The following is a 24,062-nucleotide window of genomic DNA, read 5'->3' as shown; positions in this document are numbered from 1 at the left end:
CGTGGGGAGTGTCCGACGGATTGTCTGTCAACAGCATTGTAGGTGGCATGTGGGTCATTTTCTACATTTTGGTCATAATGACTTTATTTCAGTGTGTGTGAGGAGAGAAATAAGTCATTATCCCACCAGCCAGAACACTTTGATTCCAGTGATATTTCCTCGTGAGAGGTTAATGTGAAATACAAGGGAATGGACACAGTTTTGGAGGAATAGACTTCCTCTTTGGAGATGGCAGAGCTCTGGAGGGCTGGCAGGCCAGTGAGCGGAGGTGCGGAGGCAGCGAGTGTTCTGGGAGCTGAGGCTGAGGGTTGAGTCAGGGCCGCCCCGGGGCTGTGGTCCAGCCTGTCGGGCCTGGGGACAGCGCACAGGTAGGGGGCCACCCCCGCTGACCTGCCTCCGTCACCAGGCAGAGGGCACAGAGGTGCCTCGGGCAGAAATGAGCACCCCCAAGGATCCCTGGACTCCCCTGGGGGCTCCATGGGCCCCGGTGCCGTGAGTCCATCTCTCTCTCTTTGTATTTCTAGACCCTCGACCTTTCTGGCTCCAGGGAGACGCCCTCCTCCATTCTCTTAGGCTCCAACCAAGGCTCTGGTACGTTGCCCCCTGGTGGGTGAATGGCGCGCTTATTCCACGCGGGCAGAGGGGAAGCCATTTCCTTAGAGAGAACTTGAAGGGTTAAGGGATGTCCAACTGCCGTGGATCCTTAGGGATCCCTGGGGTTGCCCTGGGCGGGTCAGTGGGGGTGAGGGAGTGGCTGGGCAAGGCAGCTGTCAGACACCTCTAAAGTGACCAGTGTTTGCCTGTACAGTAAGTCCTCACTTAATGTTGCCGATAGCTCAGTGATGGCAAACCTTTTGAGCTCGGCGTGTCAGCATTTTGAAAAACCCTAACTTAACTCTGGTGCCGTGTCACATACAGAAATTTTTTGATCTTTGCAACCATAGTAAAACAAAGACTTACATTTTTGATATTTATTTTATATATTTAAATGCCATTTAACAAAGAAAAATCAACCAACAAAATGAGTTCTCGTGTCACCTCTGACACACGTGTCATAGGTTCGCCATCACTGCGATAGGTTGTGCAACTTGAAGCGAAACGATGTTTAACGGAACCAGTTTTACTGTAGGCCAGTGGATATAAGCAGTTAAGATCCCACGGCCTCTCGTCAATCTTGTAATGAAGTGACGTTGAACAAAACGGTGTTATTGAGGACCTGCTGTGTTTACTTACTGGGGACCCACATAAGACTTCATCTGGACAAGGGGTTCCGTTGTGGACCTGGGTGGGTAGGAGATGTGCTTTGGTCGGGCAGCCCTTCTGCCCCCAGGGAAATGACCACGATAAATGAAACCGAGGGAAACTATTCCCAACACCTGTGTTTGGTGGATGAGGGCACTCGAGCCTTTAGGAAATGAAGAAAAATTTTAGGTGGATGATCTTTCTGTAAAAACCGCTCCTCTTAGGAATAAATAAACTGGCTGTATTGGGAGATTTTCCAAGACTGAACTTTGGTTTTTCTCTTCTGTGAGATTTGAGCTGTCCTCCTTTCTGGCCGGAAGGGTCTTTGTCCTATACCAGTGGTTCTCAACCTTCTGGCCCTTTATATACAGTTCCTCATGTGGTGACCCAACCATAAAACTATTTTCCTTGCTACTTCATAACTGTAATGTTGCTACTGTTATGAATCGTCACGTAAATATCTGATATGCAGGATGGTCTTAGGCGACCCCTGTGAAGGGTCGTTCGACTGCCAAAGGGGTCGCGACCCACAGGTTGAGAAGCGTACCCTCTAAACCTGTTGTGGGTCATTCCAGAAGGCTTCCAAGAAGGAATCTTCACTGAGGACAGTTCTGCTTAATTCAAGGTTTCTCAGCTCTAAGATCTCTCTCCGCTGGATAATTCAAAAACTTTCTCTCCCTTTTGCATATTAAGTGTGTGGAGGATGCAGTGATGTTCATTGTTAGTGTGGCATGAGCTGATTTTAGGGAGAATATGAACTTGGCATTGAATGCAATTGAACCACCTGTTGAAAAAGTAACTCCTCCCACCACCACCTGATAGAGTCTCCGAGAACAGGTGCATTTTGGTGCTAAGATGTCTTTTGCATTTCTTTGATGTTTTCTAGTCCTCTTTCTAACACAGAGAGAGCAGACTTTAGACCTGAGTAGCGTGGTACCCACTTAACAAATTAATACTACAATTTGCTTTTCACTGTGTTTATTTGTAGAGTTGCTTTCTATGTATGGGCAAGTATTAATGATTTTCTACCTTGGGTGGTGCTATAAAAGCGCCTGTTTTATTTAAGTTTAAAAATGAGTTTGTACTTAAAACATGAACTAAATAGTATGTAGGAGGATTGTGGGCGTGTCAAAATTGTGCAGGTGGTGTGAGAAAGGCCTACTTTGGAGAAACGCTGTTTCATACAGGGGGCGCTGTTGAGGTTGATGAACAAAATACAGCAGCAAAGTGGTGGGATCCACAAGGCTGATGGGGAATGACTGATGCCGAGGTGTGTAGAATCTGCTGGAATCAGCCGGGTTGTAGACAGGACTGTGGTTGGGAGCTGCATCGTATTCCAGTTCGGAGGCGAATGAGGTATATCCCAGCCCAGGGGTCAGCAGACTCTGTGAAACTTAGGGCCACATGTAAATACATGGGCCCCTGCCGGGTGGAAGCAGACATAGATAATATGTCAGCCAGTGAGTATGGCCACACTCCAATGAAACTGTTTGGAAAAATAGTCCTTGGGCTGGATCTGGGCCATCATTGGCTGACTCCAACCTAAAGCACACAACCCAAGACGGTGGGAAAGAAGGTTCTGTTTTATAGGAACTAAGTACCCTGTAGGAGAGAGGAGGCAGGACGCTCTGGTAGATGCTGATAGAAGCTCTGGTAGGTTTGGTCCAGGTGGGTTTTGGGGAGAGCATGATCCCCAGGAGTCTGTGGACTGGGTGGGGTAGCAGGAGGGAGAGGGAAGACCCCCCAGTTCTACTTTGGATTCCTGGAGAGTGTGTAGCACTGGACTTTTTGCAGAAGGTTGAGGCACATAAGAGTTGGTTGAGTGTCTCTGGGGCCAGGCACAGTGCTAGGGCTGGGAGTTCAGTGGTGAGCAAGACAGACAGTTCCCCTTCGACTTCCTCGTGCGTCTGATTTAGCTTCTGCCAGCCTTGCTGTCGGGGACAATGCAGATGAAATCTCGTGGAGGGCAGTGGGCTCAATAGAACACCGGGGTTTCTGAGCTCTTTCTAGGCATCTGGTACCAGAAAGGCAAGAGGAGGGAGGAGTCTAGTTGGAAGGGAGAAAGGTTTAGTAGGGCGTCTGAGCTTCCTTGGGGTGGGCATGGGCCTGTTGTCTCTTAATTTAAAAAGTATGAATAAAGCATTATGTACATATAATTAGAGGAAACAAAACTGTACAGGGAGAATCGATGCCCAGTCCCAGTCTCTCTGCTGTGTGTGATGCGTGTGGAACTTACCTCCTTATTTATAAATAATGCCCTTCCCTATACATCCGTTTCTGGAGTTGATCTTTAGAAGTTGCTCCTTGATTTCCAGCTTTAAAAGATGAGAGTTAGGCATTCGTGGAATATAATGAACAACACAAACTGATGAACAAAAAACAGAACCAGAGACAAGCATCGAACAGACTGTCCAACCTATGAGGGAAGGCCGGGGGCGGGGGGTGAGGGGGTAAGAGATCAAGCAAAGGACTTGCATGCATGCATATGAGTTACATAACCAATGGACACAGACAGTAGGGGGGTGAGGGCATGTGCTGGCGGGTGGGAGCGGCCGGGGAGAGGCCATTGGGGGGAAAAGGAGCCTCATGTAATACTTTAAACAGTAAAGAATTCAAATTTAAAGAAACAAAAAAGAGATGAGAGTTAGGGTCATAGATGACATCGCTCCCATTTCATCCCAAGTGACTTGTCACTATTTTATGTCTCTTGAGTCCCCCGGTCAGAAACAAGTCTCACCCTCTGGTTCCTGTTCTGCCAGCTCCGGGCAGTCCTGCTCGGTCCCCTGGCGGCCCGTCTCCTCCCTCAGTTCTCCTACCCCGTCCTGTCCAGACTCCCACCTTCTCCGCTCCGACTCGCCTTCATCGAGGTTGAGGACGGGGAGCTGTTCTGTAACTGCAGTTTCTTCTGGCGGGAGGCTGGGCCCGGTCTGGGGAATGGAAATGCACGGACCTGTGTTTCTGTCACTGGGGCCGTCCCCTTGGTCTCGGCATCCGTGTGCTGGGATTCCACTTCCGTTCCTGTGCGGCCTGCTTTTTCCTGGAGTTCCTGTCTCGCCCTTGATCGTGTCTCCAATCATTTCCTAACAAGCTCTTCACTGTTCTCGGTTATTCTATGGAGACCCCTTTCATGCCACTCACTTCTGACGCTTCAGTTTCCGATGTGATTGGTTGGTGTCCTGTCATCGGAGCTGAGAACGTGGCTCAGTTGACAGCGTGTCTGTAGTCCCACCCTCAGCCCGCCGCCCCCTGCGCACCTTCCTCGCCTCCCTCCTCCCTGCTCTGTGTCCACCGAGCCCTGGATTAGCTACCACCTGCCCTCAGCAGTCGGCATTGCCTGGTGCCGCCTCCCACCTGGCTGTGGTCTGGTGCCTGTTTCCCTGGCTGAGTTAGGCTGTTGGCAGAGTTCATGGTTCTGAGGGTTTTGCTTTCAAATGTTGAGGACCTGTGGCTTCCAGAGTTGCTTTGATGTCGTGTATATCTTATTTCCACCTGTAACGCCGTGCTGTGTCCAGCGATCCTGCTTATGGTCTCATATGCATTTTTAAAAAGCTTTAGTCTCCTGTGAACCACTAAGTGGAGAAGCAGTGCTAAGAGCAGTGGCCTAACGAGGGCCAGCAGTGGTTGAGCACGTGGGGGTGTGGACTCAAGCGGATAGACTCTGAGGATGCCTGTGCTATCTCTTCAGTTAGCAACAACCTGCCTCTGCCCCAACCGCCACAGACCACCAGCCGCACCCCACCTGCCCGGCCCAGAAGTGTAAGTATGACCCCGCCCCCCGGAGCCGCCCGGACTCACTCCTGGCGTGCGAAGGCCGGGTGTGTGCTTCTTCGGGGGTGTGTCCTCTGCTGTTCTTCTGAGTGATGGGTCTTGCTTTGGCTTGTACTTCTTCGTAACTGGGCCTCTGGTGGCCATGGAAACGGCCAGAGCGTACGGTTTAGCTTCTCGAGGGGACATCCTCGCTCTTTTCATACAAGGTCCCAGGTGAACACCGGTCCTCCCCTGCAGTGATTGGCCGTACCAGCCAGCGCCGAGTCCTGTCCATGGGAGGGGGTAGGCCCTACAGGTGCCGTCCCAGCTCAGCCCGCCCCTTCTGCTTTCGCCCGAGCAGGGGACTGGATGTGGCGTGACTGTGTTGTTGCAGGATTTTCTCACATTTGGAGATGACCAACCACAGCACTCCCCAAAGTCCTTCCAGAAGAACTGATGGTGTGGGCCAAGCAGGTCAAACTCGCGGCTAACACGGGCCAAGTAAAGAGGCGTGTGGCCCGCAGGCCGCGAGTTTGACATGCTTGATGTAGGCAGTGCAGATCGGGCAGAAGGCTACGAAGAGGTCAAGTCAGGGCTGTTAAGGTAGAGCCGGCCCTTGAGAAGTACAGATCGGTCGTTACAAAATAGTCCAAGGACATACCGTACAGCATAGGAAATACAGTCAGTAATGTTGTTAATAACTATGTATGGTGTCAGGGGGAGCACTTTGTAAAGTTTACGATTGTCTAATCCCTATGCTGTGCACCCTAAACGAATACAAAATTATACTGAATGTAAACTAATTGAAAATACTTAAAAAAAAAAAAGGCCGCCCCCTGACCCCCGCTCCGCAGAGTCCTGCCCTGCGGGTCAGTGATGCAGTGACTAAGAGCTCCTCTGTGTGAGGCGCTCACCTTGGAGATCCGGCCCTCCAGACCCTCCAGAAAGGGCTCACGACTAGCCAGGCGATAAGACGCGTCACCCCCCAGACGGTGACATGGCCTCTTCCTCCCTCGTTTCGATTTCTGTCTCTAAACTTGAAGTTGACTTCTTCAGTCAGCTATTACCCCTCCACCCCCACCCCCACCCCCTGGAGAAATCGTAAAAGTTCTGCCCCGTCTGTCTGAGCTGGTAAATGACCTCGGATGTGCAGGACCCGGTGGCTTGCTGCCAGGGCTCCCGTAGGCGTCTGTCCAGGGAGCCCGCGCGCCTGGCCCGTTGGACGGCGTTACAGGTATCACCTGGCTCTCCGGCTCCTCGTTTCTGACTCGCCTGTGTCTGAAGCTGTCTCGGGTCCGACTCGGTTCCGCACTCTCTGGTGACCCTCCGGCTTGTCCTTCCTGGGGCCGGTGGTCTGTGCTCCCAGCTGGCCTTGGCCGCTCTGGTCCACATTCCTCCTCCTCCTCTCTGACCTGCTCCTCTGGGTGGTTTGGTATGAGCCTGTTTTTCGAGTTTCCTGTAAATTGATCAAAGAAGCTTAAGGTTGATGTCAGTCGGTGGGTCACACGTCACACTTGGGTGCCTTTTCCTGTGCCTGAGGGTGGCTACCGGCGCACGGGGTGCTTGGTGTCACGTCCTGGGGCTGCCCAGTGTGGGCACCGCACCAGAAAGGCCTTCCTTGGCCATTTCCTCTCCGATCTTTATTCTCCGTGAGCATGACACCCTACTGTCTTTCCAACCCGCTCTGTTAAGTCCTAAGAAAGGAAGCCGTTCTGCCTTGGTCCTCTGCAGACCACCCTCCAGGAGGCCGGGGTGGCAGTGTTGACCCCTCGGCGCTGTGCGGGCGGCGAGGAGTGCCGGTCGGGGCGGGGAGCTCTGCTCCGGTGGAGGCGGCGGGAGCGCTGAGCCTTTCTCTCTGTTGCTTTTCCTCCCAGACCATTCCCGGGGCAGCAAGTCCGGCGGCTGGAGCGGCAGCGATGAGAAGCGAGGATCGTCGCGTTCCGAGCACAACGCCAGCGCCAGCTCGAAGAGTCTCCTCCCGAAAGAGTCTCGGCTGGACGCCTTGTGGGACTAGGGACAAGCCGCGCCACCAGCCGCCCGCCCCCCGGAGGAAGAAGGCCGACCCCGGGCCGCCAGGGAACGGCGCGGAGACGTGAGGGGGAGACCACCCCCTCCGGACCCGAGGGCTCCACACAGACCCGGCCTTTCTTCCCACCGAGGGTCCCACACTACACGCGTCCCCCACGAGCTCCGAGGACCGTCCACCCACATGAACTCACGCTTTAGGTGTAAATAATGTACAATTTGTGGATGTCACTGAACTTAGAGTACCTTCCCCTTTTTATATTTGTATTGACTTTAACTTATAAAAAAAAAAAAAAAAAAAAGAAAAAGAAAAAAGAAAAGCGATTAGAAAAACACACCCAACAACACAAAGGATGTTCTGGTGTTGGAAGGGGTGGTCCGGGGCCCGTCCGTCTGGAGGCGGCACCGGGATGGTGAGTTCTGGCAGATTCTGTGCTGCCGTGGGCACATCCCATCAAGCCATCGCCCCTTCCCGACACCGCGCTGCTGCTTCATCAGATGCAAGCTCTCTGGGCCCGGAGGACGCAGAAGGACACGGGCAGGAGCTCGTTTCTGTGGCGTGACCGACGCGGTGACTCTCCTCCTAAAAGGGAAAACCCAGTGTCCTTGTTTACAGACGAGAAGCAGAAACCAGCCCCACTCAGCCCAGCGCAGGAGAGAAGAACACCGGGCGTTTCGCGTCCTCGGAACCGAGAGAAACCTCTCCTGTGCGTTGTGGCTCCTTCCGACACACTCACACGCTGGGGGAGAGAGATCCTGTGCTTTGCGGCAGGGAGGACGGAGGCCGGGCGCACGCGGAGGACAGTCGAGCCTGGGATGAAGCATGTCTGTAGTATTTATACGAGGGGATTTTACGTTTTTATGTAAGCATGAAACCAAGGCAGTGTGAGAGGGCACGCCCGCCATGCTGTCTGTTACACTACGAACGCTGTGGCTCCATTTTGTCTGTTGTGTAAAACAAAAGGCGTTGAGCAAGCGGAGGGGGATGTCTGTATATGAGGAAATTAATTGTACGATATCATTCCAGCCCATCTCGTTGTACATTTTAGTCTCGTTTACTTTCTCTTCGTTGTTGATAAGAGGATGCGGACTGTACAGTTTCCAGCTAGTTACCCGTATTAGAGAAGAAGTAAGAAGGGAGTATTAGAAGAAAACAGGAGAGAAAGAACATTTGTGAATTGCAGTCATCAAAAAAAAACAAAAAATAGCCTAGCTGGCCTTATTTGTGAAGCATAATTGCTTTTAACATATGGAAGTATTTTTTCACATTTTCTTTGTATAAAATTTGTATTAAACTTAAATATCTTTTTTGACGATGGTGTTTCTTTGCGACTGAGCCAGGAGACTCACAACACGGTAGGCTCTTTTGGGTTCCTCCCCTTCTCCCCCAGTTTCTTCAGACTCTTCACCTTTTTAAAATTAAACTGTTTTGGAAAAATGGCTTGGTCGTCCTCAAATCTGCAGTTTTCCATTGGGTCTGCACGGCCCAGTCAGGTTTTCACGGCCGAACACAGAGGCCAGGCCGTGAGTGGCCGCGCACATCTCCACGGCGGTGGGCACATCAGCAATAAGGGCCCCTGGTCCAGTGCCTTGAGTGCTTTTGACCCAGATGAGAAGCAAGGGAAATCCTGGGTCAGTCTCGGAAAAACAGTGGGAGGGAGGGAGTTCCTCCCTGGCCAGGATGGAGGCCTCACTCAGAGCTGAGTGGGAAGCACGAGACTTCACATTGCCCGGCCCACCCTGGTCACTGAAATTTCATGTGTGATATATGTATGTATATATTTCATCCATTTAAAAATATAAACATTAGTCACAGCTCACAGGCTGTACAGAATCAGAATGGGCTGCGTTTGGCCTGCAGGCCATTTGCTGTGACAGGAAGCGAACAGGAATTTAAAAATAATTTCTGGCCCTAGCTGGTCTGGATCAGTGGATAGACCATCGGCCTGTGGACTGAAGGGTTGGATTCTGGTCAAGGGCACATGCCCAGGTTGCAGGCATGATCCCCAGTAGGGGGCGTGCAGGAGGCAGCCGTTTAATGATTCTTCTCAATAATGTTTCTATCTCTCCCTCTTCCTCTCTGAAATCAATAAAAATGTATTTAAAAAAACAATATTTCTTCTTCAATTGCAGTTGATATCACTATTATGTTAGTTTCAGGTGTAAAGCATAGTGATTAGACTCTTATGAGGTGATCACCTGATAAGTTAGTACAAGATGGGATATTTTGGAGCAGCAGTCGCCAACCTTTTGGACCTCACGGACCACCAGTGACCCGCGGACCACCGGTTGGCGACTGCTGGTTTAGAGTAGGACCAAGGGGTTCTGAAGGTAGATTCACTAGCTCTTAACATAAGGAGCCTCTCTTGGGAGGGGACATTTGACCTGAGTCCTGAATGAAGAGCTGGCTGTGGGATGAGTAAGTGGGTGAGCATCCAAGACAGAGTGAGCCAGCAAGTGCAAAGGGCCTGGGGCAGGTGTGAACTTGATGTGCTTATAGCAAGGAGGCCGGTGTGGCTTAGATGAGTGAGAGAGGCAGGGAGGCCGCTGTTTGTGAGGGAGTGGTCCGAGGCCTTCCCACAGTGGGCTGTGATTTTCCCTTTGTCCTTGGTCATGAGTCAACCGAAAAAGTGCTGTTCGCTATTCTCATGTGACCTCCCACTGGCCCTTGTAGAAACAGGCTCAGTAAGTGACCAGCTCAAGGCTACAGAGCTCTTGAAATCTAACAACTATTGAACTGCTCTTTCTGTAGATGGGGTATTCTTGTCATTTTTTAACTTCAAAAATGTTTAGTTTCCTTTTTTATTGGGCATGGATGTGCACCTTCCCGGTATCCTCTCATTTTATCCTGAAGACCGCAGAGTAGGTGGCACAGCCCCATTTTAGGGGGAGAGGCCGAGGCTGTGAGAGGGGAAGGCATAGTCACCCCACTGTCATCTTTTGGCTCCAACAAGCCAGGCCCTTTCTTGTCTCTGGGCCCTTGCCTGGCACGCCCTTCCGTGTTGTTCTCCAGGTCATCTCTCAGATGCCACCTCTGTAGCCACTCCCCACCCATAGCCCTGTTATCCTCTGTCTCGGACTCTTTTTAAAAGTAAGTTTTTACTGATTTTTAGAGAGGAAGGGAGAGAGAGAGAAACATCATGAGAAATATCCATCTGCTGCCTCCTGCACACCCCTTACTGGGGATCGAGCCTGCAGCCTCGGCATGTGCCCTGACGGAATCAAACCAGCGACCTCGTGGTACACATAGGACGACACTCAATCCACTGAGCCACACCAGCCGGGCAGTCTCAGCCTCATCCCTGGTCAAAGTTTACTGTCTCCTTCACTGCTGTGTCCCCTAATCTCACCCGACTCCAGGCCTCCCCACCCCGGCCGCAGCTTCCTGTACAAGAAAGTAGAGAAATGGTTATTTTCAAATAAATTGTTGCATTTCACTTTTCCTATTGACTTCACTAGGTAATACAGCAATAGGCCTCAAATGTGAGAAGAGGGCCCGGGGTTAGTCCCGCCCAGCCACCCTGGTCTCCGGCCTGCGCGTCCCCGAGTCCGCATTTGCAAACCAACACAGAGGGCGTTTCCTCCCCCTTCCTGTGCACAAGTGGCAGCGTTTGATACACACTCTTCTGTCCTGTCCCCTTTTTTATGTAACCCGAGGCCTGGCTGCTGCTCCATGTTGGTCCCGGACCAGCGCGGCCCTGCACTGTGGGAGAGGACAATGCCTGTCACAGCCTTCAGTTGAGGGTATGCAGATGGTCGAACCCTCAGTTGAGGGTATGCAGATGGGCAGGGAAACAGAGGGGCCCCTGGGACTCATCCCAGGTGGCTGTGCGGGAGGGTCAGGAGTGGTCAGAGAAGAGGGGAAGGACTTGGCCGATCCAGACAGGACTGTGGGCCCTTCTTCCTCTGACTTTAGTCTGGGTCCAGCGTTTCCGATGTCCAATGTCTCTGACTCCATGCATGAGGAGAGGAGGGAGGGCACCATGGGCTCTGCCATGGTCCCTGCTCTTTTCTCTTAGCAACGGCCAGGCAGGGGCCAGGACTGGCCAGGATGGTCTAGGGGTGATCTTGAATGCAATTTAGTCCTCTCGCCACCTGGTGGCCACTATGCAGAACTGCAGCCGCAGAGAGCTGGAGCGGGGAGAAAGGTGGGCTGAAGTCGTTCATTCAGGGCGCTCTGTATGAACAGCAGGGAGGCCGGTGTGGCTTAGATGGGTGAGAGAGGCAGGGAGGCCGCTGTTTGTGAGGGAGTGGTCCGAGGCCTTCCCACAGTGGGCTGTGATTTTCCCTTTGTCCTTGGTCATGAGTCAACCGAAAAAGTGCTGTTCGCTATTCTCATGTGACCTCCCACTGGCCCTTGTAGAAACAGGCCCAGGAAGTGACTAGCTCAAGGCTACAGAGCTCATGAAATCTAACTGAACTACTGAACTGCTCTTTCTGGAGATGGGGTATTCTTGTCATTTTTTAACTTCAAAAATGTTTAGTTTCTGGAAACAAGTGCTGAACAAAACCGGTGCAGCCTCTGCCCTCACCCACGTGGTGTTCACTGACGGTCAATGAGCAGGGTGAGGGGGAGTCCGATGGTGTGATTGCCTACGGCCTCTCTGAGAAGCTGCCTGTGAACAAACACTCACAGAGCCGGGGGACAGAGCCGGGGTGTCTGGGGCAGCGATTCTAAGCTCTGGCTGAGCATTGGAAGCACCTGGGAGATATAAAACAAACCAGAAATGCCCAGGTGCCACTTCCCTGGTAACGACAACGGTCTCTCTGGGGCTCGGGCATCTGTACTTTTTGCAAAGCTGCTCAGGTGCCCCTAATGGGCAGCCAGAACTGAGAGCTACTAACCTGGTTGGAGGAACATCCCAGGTAGAAGGAAGAGCAACCTAAAAGGCCTGAGGCGGGAACCTGGCCTCGTTCGGGAAAGAAGGCAGGCAGTGAGGCCAGAATGGAGGGCTCTGGGGTGGGGTGGGGCTGAGGAGCTCAGAGAGGGAGAGAGGGCGGCTGAGGTGGGAGGTGAGATGGGTGTGTCTGCATTGGTTAAACCTAGGTTCCACGTGGGTGTATCTGATAATTGAGTCTAAGTACCTGAGATATTTAATTGGCTGAACCTGGATACCATCTTGGTCTATCAGATAGACCAAGTGGTCGGCAAACTGTGGCTCACGAGCCACATGCGGCTCTTTGGCCCCTTGAGTGTGGCTCTTCCACAAAATACCACAAAATACCACGTGCGGGTGCGCACGTACAGTGCGACTGAAACTTCGTGGCCCATGCGCAGAAGTCAGTATTCTGTGGAAGAGCCACACTCAAGGGGCCAAAGAGCCGCATGTGGCTCGTGAGCCACAGTTTGCCGACCACTTGGTCTATCTGATAGACCAAAATGGTATCCAGGTTCAGCCATCTGATCAGCCATCGGATCATCTGATTGGTTGAGCGTAGTTCACGTACTTACAGTCCACCTGCAAGGGAGGCTGGAGATGTGAGATTCTGCCTGCTTCTGGAGCAGACTCCTGAGGTGGGAAATTGTCCACACAAAAGGCCCCGGGTTAACAAAAACATTGATAGCACCCACTGCAGAATTGTCCAAAGTTTCTGTCAGTCAGGCCAGTCATAGAGAGCAGAATTCACCCAGCCAGTTAGAGCAGAAGGGTTTGGTAAACCCACAGGTGTGTAATCTGTACTGTGTCAATTTGGCTAGGCTGGGAACTACATTTCCCAGAATCCCTTTCCTCGAATGGTTCTGAGTTAGAATTGACCAAAAGAGCAACTTGTGTGAGATTTTTGAAGCTGGATAGGGAAGCAGTGTTAGGGGCAGAAATAGAATACCGGGGACTAGCTATTAGTTATAAGAAATACTTAGGAGAACTATTAATCGTGCGCTGTTAACTGTGATTGTTTTGTTCCGATTAAAGACAGCACATTCTAACCTGGCTGGGAGTTATACAGGGGACCTGGGAGCTCACCTGCAGATGCTGCCCATCCTCTCCGTCGGGAGGTGCCTGTTATATAACAACCTTGTTGAGGAAAGGAAACAATGGAGTCTCGGACGTCCCCTGCCCTTTGCAAACCCCCAGCCCACATTGCTTGTAACCATTATACCCATTCTTATTCCTTTTGCCCACTTCCCCACGTAATCTGCGTCCTTGTACCCCATATAAGCAGCTGGCTTATGGGGGGAGGGGTGCAGAGCAGATTTTCGTGGGTGACCTGCTGCTCCCCCATGCTGCCGGCATTATTGGAATAAATGCTCATATATGATTCAACCTGTCCCTGCTGAATTGGCTCAAATAGTGCCAGGCAGCCCGGACCCCTTGGTTGTCCAGTTTCAGCAGCAGCCTCTTTCCTTGCAAGGTCGCTGTGGCGAAACCTGGCGACAGACAGCTGCAGACATGGCAGCAGGCTCCCTGGCCCTTGCTGTCCTCAGCGCTGCGTCCAGGTCTTCTTGACTCCTGGACTCCAGTGCCTGGCCCACCCCTGGATGCTTGGCTGCAGAAGTGATGGCTCCCCGTTGATTTATCTACTCACTCGGGTGGCTGGACGTGCCCCACGGCTTTTCAGATCGCCTGGCTGTTGACTCCTTATGCCCCCTTTCAGACCTTCACTTCCCCAGCTCCTCCCACCACGGGATAAGGTCCAATTCCCATCAGATATTACTTATGCCAAACACCTGGGCCAGATCTGGCTGCTTCCCTGATTGGGTCTGATTGGAACATGATGAGTATTTACAGAATCACTAGGAAGATGGAGAAAGCCACTCGGCGGGATTGAGTCACCAGTGGGAGTGGGGCTTGGGGTTGAGGTTGGGTGGGGGTGGTGCTGCTCCCGCACGATCAGATCGGCCCGCACCAGCTTTGCTCTGGTCAGCACCTGCAGGCATATGCCCCCTGTGCACCACCGTTCTCCCCACTGACCTCGTACCTATACAGTCTCTGTGACCACACTGATCGGTGGGCCCTACCTGCTCCAGATCCTGGCTGTAAGGGAGTCTGCGGGGCAGCTTCAGCTTTCTAGCCTCTGCAGTTCAGGAAAGCGCAGCAGAAGGAGGAGGGGTGGCTGGATGTCGAACAAGCCAGTTCTCACCCAGAGATATGGCCGGGGATTAAACCTTTGGCTTTGCCATCTGGCCCAGGACATGGTGTTAATGGGAAACCGTTGTCTACCTGGCCCAGCATATAGCCCAAGGCCAGGCCAGTTGGGCACTAGACAGCTTGTTAAAACAACCCAGCACTGACCTTGGTTCACCTTGATAAACGGAAGAAGAAGGGAGGTTCATTTACCCAGCATCTTCTATATTTCAGGCAATTTACGTACATTGCATTGTAACAACCTGCCTTTTGCAGCTGATAACATCAGGCTCAGAGAGACTGAGAAAGCGGCCTGAGGTCACACAAAAAATGCTATTTAGTTGCAGAAGCTGAACTTGGCCCCAGTCTGATGACACACAAAAAATGCCTGCTCTTAACCATTACTATACCTTTGTCGCTATTGGAGAAGCTTTTGTATAAAAGCCACTCATTCACTCACTCACTCATTCATTCTTAATTAGGTACTCATTCTCAGCTGTGCAGTTTCAGGTGCTGGTAACAGTGGTGGACAAAACAGACAGAGGTACTGCTCGACTGGTGTGGCTCAGTAGTTGAGCATTGACCTATGAACCAGGAGGTCATGGTTTGATTCCTGGTCAGGGCACATGCCTGGGTTGCCTGCAGGAGGCAGCCAGCCGATCAATGATTCTCTCTCATCATTGATGCTTCTATCTCTCTCTCTCTCCCTTACTCTCTGAAATCAATAAAAAATATTTTAAAAAAAGTAGATACAAAGAAAAACCACACAAAAACAGACAGAGGTAGATACAGGGTAGTGGTTAAGATGGGAATTACAAACTGCTCCCAGGGCCAGGCAGAGAACAGAAACCAGAGGAACTAGTTGAGGGGAAAGTAGACACAGACATGCTTTCTTTGTAAATTAAACACGTTAGAATAGATTTGTGCATCATTTTTTCTCCTTGTAACATGCAGGTCCCTTGGTTTAGTTGTTGTTTTTCCACTTTTGATAGAAAAATATTTCTCCACTATGAAGAACACAGCCAGCATGTGTGATGCTCAGTGGTAACTGATACTTGGCCTCAGTGTGTCAGGGAGACAGTAGGGTGTGGTGGGGACTGTGGCAGACAGGCGAGCCCGGAGAGCAGGCAACATTTAGAGTTGGGCAGAGCTCAGGGACAAGCGCTTCCCAGCCCTGCGGGGCGATGGCTCCTGAGGCCACCACGTGCCCCGTTGCCTCCCAGCACAGACACTCCTCTCTGCTGGGATCTCCATGTGGCCACAGTCAGTGGACCACCGAAGCCTGGGCGGGGCCTGAAGGAGATGCTTTGGGAAGCCTTTCAAGGGCACCTGCAGGCGGCGCAGACCAGCCGCGGCATCGCACTGCCCTCTGGTGGTCACCGGGGAGCACAGCTCCGCCAGCGCCGAGCTAGGGGCTGACCGGTGCTGGGGAGAATGGTCCAGCTTCTCCACTCGGATTCTCCTTTACCCAGAATGACTGCAGACCATGCAACAGCCCGGAGCCATCTCTAAAGCTTCATGCGGGAACGAAGCCGGGCACAGAGGGGAACGTTCTGCCTGGGCCCGTTTACTAGTATATGAACTAGATCAGGCCAAACGAGGTGACAAACCAGAAGCTTGAGGAGCGTGGGCAGAGGCTGGGCAGGGCCACGAGGGAGCTTTCTGGGGGCTTGGAAATATCTTCCATCTCGATCTGGGTGGCGCTCACCCAAGGGCAATCACAGGTAAAATACATCAAGACGCATACTTGCGCTTTGTGCAGTGAACTGTCTAGATCAGTGGTTCTCAACCTTCTGGCCCTTTAAATACAGCTCCTCATGTTGTGACCAACCATAAAATTATTTTCGTTGCTACTTCATAACTGTGATGTTGCTACTGTTATGAATTGCAATGTAAATATCTGATATGCAGGATGGTCTTAGGCGACCCCTGTGAAAGGGTCATTCGACCGCCAAAGGGGTCTCGACCCACAGGTTGAGAACCGCTGGTCTAGATTATAAAGTACAGCTAGCAAACCCCTTTTAAGTTCACGGGGAGTCCGTGACCAAAGGCCCTGCCCCCATCCTTCCCACTCCAAGCCATTCTCCCCACAGTGGCCGTTCTCCTGCTTAAAACGCTGGTGTCCTCGTTGGATCTGGAATGAAACCCGACTCCACTAAACAAAATCCATGACCAAAAGGGTCCAACCGGATCCGACCCGACCCGCCGTGCCCTCTGCCCTCTGGCCTCTGCCCGGGCCTCTGGCACTCGGGCCGCCTTTCTCTTCCTGCAGCCGGAAAGCTCCCTCCTGCTCACCCGGGAGCTCTGAACCTCCGGTCTCCCCCTGGAACACGTCCTCCGGCTTTTCTCACCATCCGGGTCTGATCTCGGCTGTCACCTGCGCAGAGGGGACAGCACCGCATCACCCCACCCGCAGCCAGGGTCTGAGGAGGAAGGCACCCTCATCGCTGGCCGAGCAGCGCCAGGCCAGGCATTCTGAAAGTCAAAATCTCAACCCACAAGGAGGCCCGCCATGAATACCCCTGGACAGGCACGGGCCACTGTGTGGAGCCGAATGCTGCTCTGGGTACACACTGGGACACTCCCAGGACCCCCTTCAACCGGTCTCCTTGATGTTGGCTGGCCTCAGCCTCGGGCCCACCTTCTCCTCCCCCTGAGGTCACGTGGCCTGCTCTCTCCTCCTGACCTTGAAAGGGGACGTGGTGTGACTCAAGTGGGAAGCCAGCCTGTGCCGGGCAGGCGTGTGGAGGAACAGGGTGTGTGTGTGCTAGTTTCCTGCTCAGCCCCGGCCCTCTCCACCTTTCTTCTCACGGGACAGGCTGGTGAGTGAGAAAGCCTGGGGGGCACACTCATCTGCCTGCTTCCTGGAGTGTTCCCTGGCGGGAATGTCAGCTCCGTGAGGGTAGGGACGGCTTCTGTCCATTTGCACCCGGAAGTCGAGAAGAGCGCCTGGTAAATGGCTGACCCCTTGACCCCGCCTGACCAGGTGGGATGAATGAGTGGCTGCAGCACCACCACTCACACCTGCCAGGACTTGCGCAGGGTCTAGCGGGAGGGGCCTATCTCACCCTTGGTTATGGCTTTCTAGCCATCAGACTCTAGCTCGGAGACTCCAATCACCGCGTCCTCTCCCATCTCCACCAACGTGGATATACCAGCAATTGGTAAACCTGGATTTGACCAACACGGAGAGAGGGAGGAGCCTTTACTTGTATTTAGCATCTAACCAGGTGGGTCCGGGCCCTGCTTGGGACTCTATGGGCAGCAAACGCACTCAGGAAGTCCTCAGAACTTCTCTAAATGCCCCTCCCGTCCCATCCACGGGGTCCTTGGCTCACTCGCCGAAAATCAAACCTGACCATTGGACTGGAAGTTGTATTTTTCAGCCCAACCCTCATTCCTCCAGTTCCTTTAGTAACAGCCACTGACTTTTCCTCTGGGGGACCAGCTCTCCCCAGCTTTATGTTCACGAGGGATCAAACCCCAACCCAGCTCCATGGAGCCCGTGACTCTTTCTGCCCATGTGGTTTTGCTAGAAGATTCTCAGAGCCTCGTTGCCACTCAGGGAAGAGCCTGCCGGGGAAGTAAGGCCACACAGGGGAAAATAACTTGGTCACCTGGATCCAGCTACGCCTGGAGGAGCTATCGCCTAAAGTTTCCCAAGACTTTTCTTTTTTTGGCTTAAGCAAGTCTGAGTTGGATTTTATTCCTTTGTAAGTGAAAAGGTTCTGGAAAGACCAACAGATTCAGAAGCCTCAGGAGTGGTCGTGAAGTAATGACACCCTACCCAGTTCAAAATGTAAACGTGGTTTTATTTAATGCCTTTTCTCCATCACAAAGTACCGCCTCCTCCCCAGGGTCCCCTCTCCCTAGAAAACAAGATGGCAGCATAAGGCACGTGCACTGTCCACACGACGTCAGGTTAGGTCCTTAGACACAAAAATAAGCAACAGTCTCCCCACAGCCCCGAATCGCCTCCCTCACCGATTGCTCACAGATGATTGTCCCCCCAGAGCACCCTTAGAGCAGAGCGCTTACCTTAGAACCCGGGCGCTCCACACGCCCCTTTAAAACACAAAACCAGACAACGACTAAGGAAACCAACGACACAGGAATGAGAACATAATAGCGGGAATGAGATTAGTCCATAAATTAAGAAGAAGAAAACCCGAGCCTGTCCCCAGGTGCGTCTCGTCCCCAGCCCTCCCCCAGATCAGCAACGCCTCGCTTTTGCTCTGTGAGCCTCTAGGAAAGTCTGGACTCCCAGTCAGCCCTTCTCCCCAAAGTTAAACGTCCCAAAGCCACCGCTGGGTGCTCTGCGGCTCCGGACCCGCGCCTGGACGGGAAGAACAGCTTCAGAGATGGTCCAGGCTCCTCCTCTTGGCTGCAGGGACCCGGCCCAGTGTCCAGCGTCTGGCGGGAGGCGAGGGGCCTGGTGGGGGGCACCTGGGAGGGCAGGGGTGCTGCGCGGGTTCTGCTATAAATACTCCAGCTCCAGGGCGTGCCTCAGCGCCTCCAGGTCGGCGTGGCAGGATATCCGCCAGAAAGGCATGTTGTGCTGGAACACAGAACACAGAACACAGAACACGTGAGGCCCTGCTCCGTGCCCCCGAGGGCCCCTGGGCGCCACACCCAGAGTTAGAGCCCTGTGCGATGGCAACTCGAGGCAGCAGAGCCAGTGGGCATTTTCCAAACTGGGAGGTATGTAAGGTTGTCAGCAAACCGGTACCCACCAGTCAGGCCACCCCGGTTTGGTTCCCGCTGGGCCTGTTCTGATCAGTTCATCCTGCGCTGCCTGATCCTCTCCCCTCCACTGGGACCACGTGGCCTTCACCACACAGCGAGAAAGCTATTGATTTAAAATGTGTTCTCAATCCTGCTCCTTCAAGAACATCTCCGCGAGGTGCCAGCCCCTCCCTAACACTTGCTCATCTCCGTGTGAACAGAGTGTGCGGCGCAGGCCTCGGTGAGCAGGAGGGGAGGTTCGTTTGTTTTCTTTGTCACTTTTTTGTTTTTCTCTTTTCCTTTTCTTTACAGCCAGTGATGCTCAGTCGCTCTGTGTTACTGCCATGGGATCAAGTTTTCTTTCTTTTAATTTTTATATATTGATTTTATTTTTTAAAATGTGTTTTTAGTGATTTCAGGGAGAGGAAGAGAGAGGGAGAGAGAATCCATCCATTGGCTGCCTCGGGCCTGCCCCGACTTGGGGATTGAGCCCAAAACCCAGGCTGTGCCCTGACTGGGAATCGAACCAGGGTCCTCTTGGTTCATGGGTCGATGCTCAGCTACTGAGCTACACCAGCCGGGCTTATTTATTAATTTTAGACAGAGAGAGAGAGAGCTGGAGAGAGAGTCATTTGTTGTTCCACTTATCTGTGCATTCACTGGTTGAGGCTCGTATGTGCTCTGACCAGGGATCGAACCTGCAACCGTGGCATATTGGGACGACTGAGCTACCTGGCCAGGGCAGGATCAATTTTTCAAATTTAATTTATTTTTAATTAAGTAATTAAATTTTGTTGTTGTTGTTGTTAATCTTCACCTGAGGATATTTCCACTGATTTTTAGAGAGAGTGGAAGGGAGGGGAGACACAGAGAGAGAGAGAGAAACATTGATGTGAGAGATAAGATTGATTGCCTCCCACAGGCACTTGATCCCCAACCCAAGACCCTTCAGTCCTCGGGCCAATGCTCTACCCACTGAACCAAACCAGCTAGGGCAGTTTTCCAATTTTAAATAGAACTGAGTTGATTGGAAGGAACACAGTAAGTAGACAATAGTACAGGTCATTGATTTTCACCTGCTGTGCTGCAAGAATTTGTAAAGCATGCAATACCTGACTATCTAGTCAGGGGCACTGACCTCTTTCCCCTTAGATTGCCAAAGAAAAAAATGACAGCAGCCACACAATAGCTGTCCGGTGTGAATGAATCAAAATTACACCTTTTCTTTTTTTGTCAAATCAACAAAAAAATGTTTTTTGTGTGCCGCAGAATTTAGTTTACGCGTGCCACGAGATGAAGAAGGTTGAGAATCGCTGGTATAGGTCGTATGCAGATAGAACGGAAGTGGTGGCTGGTCTGGGAAGGGGTGTGTTAATGTTGAAATCACTCCTGTGGGAAAGAAGTTCATGAACTATTTCCACAGCATGAGGGTTAGGAGCAGTGTCCTCTCCATAGCTCGGCTCTACCGCCACCTGCTGGGTGACCTGAAGCAAGTCACTCTGCTGTTTGTAAGATGTAAGCTATGTGCTGTGTCCCATCGCCGGGGCTAGTCACAGTGCACACATACTATATCATAAGTGCTCCATAAATATCAGCTGCTGTCATGATTATGTGTATGTACGTCATGTTTATTTCTACAAGGATATGTTGTATAAGTAGGGCCAAGTCAGGAAGCATGCAGGACAAGCAGGATATGTATGTGAAGGGATGAATTTGGGGGGTCTTCAGAGTTTAAACAATAAGTAAGATATGCAATGTTTTGACACACAATGTTTTAAATAATAGTCTTTTGAATCTACTGTTACTGAGCCAGACACTGTGCTAGGTGCTTTATTATCTTGCTGAGTCACCAAAACAAACAAAAACACTCAAAACAACATCTTTTTCAAGTGAGGAAGGAGAAAGAGATGAGACTTTACTTAACTAGAGTTAAATTAGCGGCAAGCTAGTAATAACTATGATTGTAATCATAGTCGTAATGCAATGCATTACTCGTTTAACCCCATCAGAGAGAGGCACATGTCTATCTTATTTTACAGACGAGGAAACTGAGGCACAGAGAGGACATGTCTGGCTCCAGAGAAGAAAGCTGACTGCATGTTGTCACTGGAAAATGTACCCATTGGCTAAAGTGGTTGCCTGCCCAATAGCCATCCTTCCTTATCCCTTGCTTCCAGACCCTGAATCTGGCAGCACCGTGCCCAGATGCAGGCGAGGAGTTGTGATCATCTAAGCGAGCAAGGCGACCCTATTCCTGTTTGCCAGGGATTTGGCCGGTATCTCCCTGACTTGTGACCTGCTGAAGCCAACAGGGAAGTTGGCTGGGGGCGTCTGGGAAAGGTTTGCTTCCATGATTAGAGAGAAGCACCTGAGGTGAACTCCTTGCTCCTTACTGTCCCTTCCTCTTTGGATGCTGTCATGTTAGTATGTGATGCCTGGAGCTGTGGCAGCCGTTTTGAGGCCACGAAGCCACAAACCAGAGAAGACAAGGCCCAGGGTAGAGCAAAATGATGGGAAGGGAGGCTTATGCCCCCCGAAACGTCCTCGGGCACAGCTACTTCTGATCTTGTTGGGTAAGCTAGTGCTTCCCGTCATCACTGCCTGGGCTTCCTGCCACCTGCAGCTAACAGCTACGAGCCTCCTCCAGACAGTCACTGGCCTGACAGGATTGACTAAGCAGCCAGATGGTGCTTGCTGAGCACGTGGCTGCCTGCAGTTCTTGTGCGAATCCTGCTGCCGAGGTTCAGGCCCCCGGGGTAGAAACTGCAGATGTCCCTTCAGTTCCCGAAAACATCAGACCCTCCCCTGCCTCTGGGGTCGCGGCATCGGTGCCTGCCAGCTCTACAGCATCGCTCATCTTCGCCTTCCTGCTACGGTGAGCAGGGTAATCGTCACCCAGAGAGACCGCATCCTGGTCCCCAGAACCCGTGCATGTGCGACCTCACATGGCAAAAGGGGTTCTGTCCACCGGATTAAGTAAAGGGTGTTAGGTGGGGAGGTTACCCGGAGGGCAGGGGCTTTGTCTACCACTGTGTCCCCAAGGGGCCTCGGGGTAGGCGCCAATCACCTGTGGGGGTCACATCGGAGTCACAGGTAATACGTCAACAGACGAGAAATAAACATGATTTTATCTCGTGGTAAATGCTCTGAAGGAAATAGAATGGAGGGTAGAAAGCAGCTGAGGGGAGGGTATCTCCCTTTGCTGGCTGGGTCAGGGGAGGCCTCTGTGGAGGGGTGACCTTTAAGCAGGCCCCAGAGGATGAGAAGGCCGAAGATCGCAAGTGCAAAGCCCGAGGAGGGGTGGAGCCTGGATGCCAGGTTCGCTGCATCGCATGGCTCCGGGCACATAATAGGTGCGCAAGAAATATTCGTGGGAGGAAGGGAAGGAGGAAGGCAGGGAGGAGGAGAGGGAAGGTGAGTTCGTCAAGCAAAGTCCTCAACAAACACATCTTCCTCTCTCACTCACTCTTGTTTACAGAGGGTGGGCTGCTAGCTGGTCAGAACCATTTAGCACCTTCTCTTGCTCCAGGGAAGCAGAATGCTATCCATCATGGGCAGATGCCATCTCTTTAATGGCTTCCAGTCGCCCAGCTCCCCACCCTCTCCTTGCCCCGCCCACCCTTCCCTCCTCTGCAAGGGTGGCTTCTGGTCGCCACCCGGCCACTCCTGTCCCCCTGTAAAGACGGTCATTCATTTTTCCGGGAGGATATGAGCAGAGGAGGGAGGGGATACTTCGGTCGCCTCCCTCCTGGGCCTGATGGGTCCAGAGCACAGGTGGATTTATCACGTGTGGAGAGGTGGAGACAAATGACCCACTAAAATGGAGATATTAACAACACTGTCAGCCGAAACAAAGCCCTCTGTCCTGTCGCCATATTTCACGCTGCCCAGGTGTCTGGCGGCCGGGGCTAATGACTCCCACCCACCAGGCCAGGAGAGCTGCTGGCACACAGCGTTCCTCACTAGTGGGCAGGGCTGCTGCCTCCGACATTGGGGAGGGTTTTAGGGGAGTCAGGGTGTGGGGGTGTGCGCCCCAGTCTTCTTTGGTGGACTCCACCTCATCTGACAAGCTCAGGGATGTAGTCCAGTGGTCGGCAAACTCATTAGTCAACAGAGCCAAATATCAGCAGTACAAGGATTGAAATTTCTTTTGAGAGCCAAATTTTTTAAACTTAAACTATATAGGTAGGTACATTGTTATTAACTTAATTAGGGAACTCCTAAGGCTTAGGAAGAGCCACACTCAAGGGGCCAAAGAGCCGCAGTTTGCCGACCACTGGTGTAGTCTGACAGTGTTAGAAACTCCTAAGTCTGTCTCCTCCCTGCCAGGTGCTTGGAGCAAAATGCACATCAGTTTGCCTGTACCAGCTGTGTGACCTTAAGTAAATTAATTAACCCCTCTGAGTCTCAAATCTGTCTCCTGCAAAATGAAGTGGAATAACCCCCTCGTTGCAGGGAGGTTTTAAGGAGGAAATAAAATGATAATGGCAGTAATAAAGAGTTGTAGTTAAGGGCATGAATGTAAATAATTTTCCCTGTTATTTCTCTAATAGAATCACTAGATACTGATGTTTTGGGCAGTTATAGGTCATACTATCACTAGTATTTCATTTCAGGATAAGAAAGGGGTCGTTTATAAATATCTGCGCCCTATCCAATTGGGCACTTGGCAGTGACTGGTCCCAGGATGGCCCTGACATTCTCCAGGTGAGAACGAGAGGGCGTGCTCAGGGCCACAGGCCGAAGCTGCTCTCCAACCCAACTTTGATAGAAGCAAAGCTCAACATTCAGTGTTACTGCTTAGGGCAGAGCTTCGCACTCCATCTGCCCTGGGAGAGGGAGAGGGTCTCTCGACGCCCCCGGGCCCTGGCAGTGGCTGCAGGCAGTCTCACCGTGCAGACCACGCCCTGGACGGGGCACGCGCTTCCGGAACTCCAGTGATTCATGGACAATTCCTGTGACTCAGGCCACCACTTTGGCCATATCCTTGTGTATCACCTGTTACTGTCATTAATTTAATACTTTTCCCTCTAAACCAGTGGTCCTCAACCTTGGCTGCACATTAGAATCACCTGGGAATCTTTTTAAAAATCCTGATTTCTGGGCCTCATCCTCCAGAAATTCTGTTTCTTTGTTGCTAATGATGTGGCCCCACCCCATAACAAAGACACAGAATTTCCGGAGGATGAGGCCCAGAAATCAGGATTTTAAAAAGATTCCCAGGTGATTCTAATGTGCAGCCAAGGTTGAGAACCACTG

The 24,062-nt window shown here is 52.0% G+C and overlaps 2 protein-coding genes across 11 annotated transcripts in view; one reads left to right on the top strand and one right to left on the bottom strand.

Moving 5' to 3' along the window:
* The window catches only part of ZMYND8 (zinc finger, MYND-type containing 8), a 117,383-nt gene extending 108,577 nt beyond the window's left edge, over positions 1–8,806 (top strand). For 6 of the 10 annotated variants that reach the window (XM_014536371.1, XM_014536374.1, XM_014536372.1 and 3 more), the window contains 3 exons: positions 525–591; positions 4,928–4,998; positions 6,864–8,806. In XM_014536371.1, the coding sequence (XP_014391857.1) occupies positions 525–591; positions 4,928–4,998; positions 6,864–7,085 (360 nt within the window). In that variant the 3' untranslated portion in view covers positions 7,086–8,806. The remainder of the gene's footprint in view (positions 1–524; positions 592–4,927; positions 4,999–6,863) is intronic. The other 4 variants (XM_014536379.1, XM_014536378.1, XM_014536377.1 and 1 more) reach the window with 1 other exon arrangement.
* Positions 8,807–17,869: 9,063 nt separating this feature from the next.
* Positions 17,870–24,062, bottom strand: part of EYA2 (EYA transcriptional coactivator and phosphatase 2) — a 142,264-nt gene continuing 136,071 nt past the window's right edge. Inside the window, exon 16 of the mRNA XM_005862171.2 lies at positions 17,870–18,636. Within this exon, the coding sequence (XP_005862233.1) occupies positions 18,556–18,636 (81 nt within the window). The 3' untranslated portion in view covers positions 17,870–18,555. The remainder of the gene's footprint in view (positions 18,637–24,062) is intronic.

The sequence above is a fragment of the Myotis brandtii genome, unplaced genomic scaffold (assembly GCF_000412655.1).
Source record: "Myotis brandtii unplaced genomic scaffold, ASM41265v1 scaffold161, whole genome shotgun sequence".
In the NCBI taxonomy this organism is placed as follows: domain Eukaryota; kingdom Metazoa; phylum Chordata; class Mammalia; order Chiroptera; family Vespertilionidae; genus Myotis; species Myotis brandtii.
The sequence above is the reverse complement of the archived record's forward strand: the minus strand, read 5'-3'. Positions and strand labels throughout refer to the sequence as shown.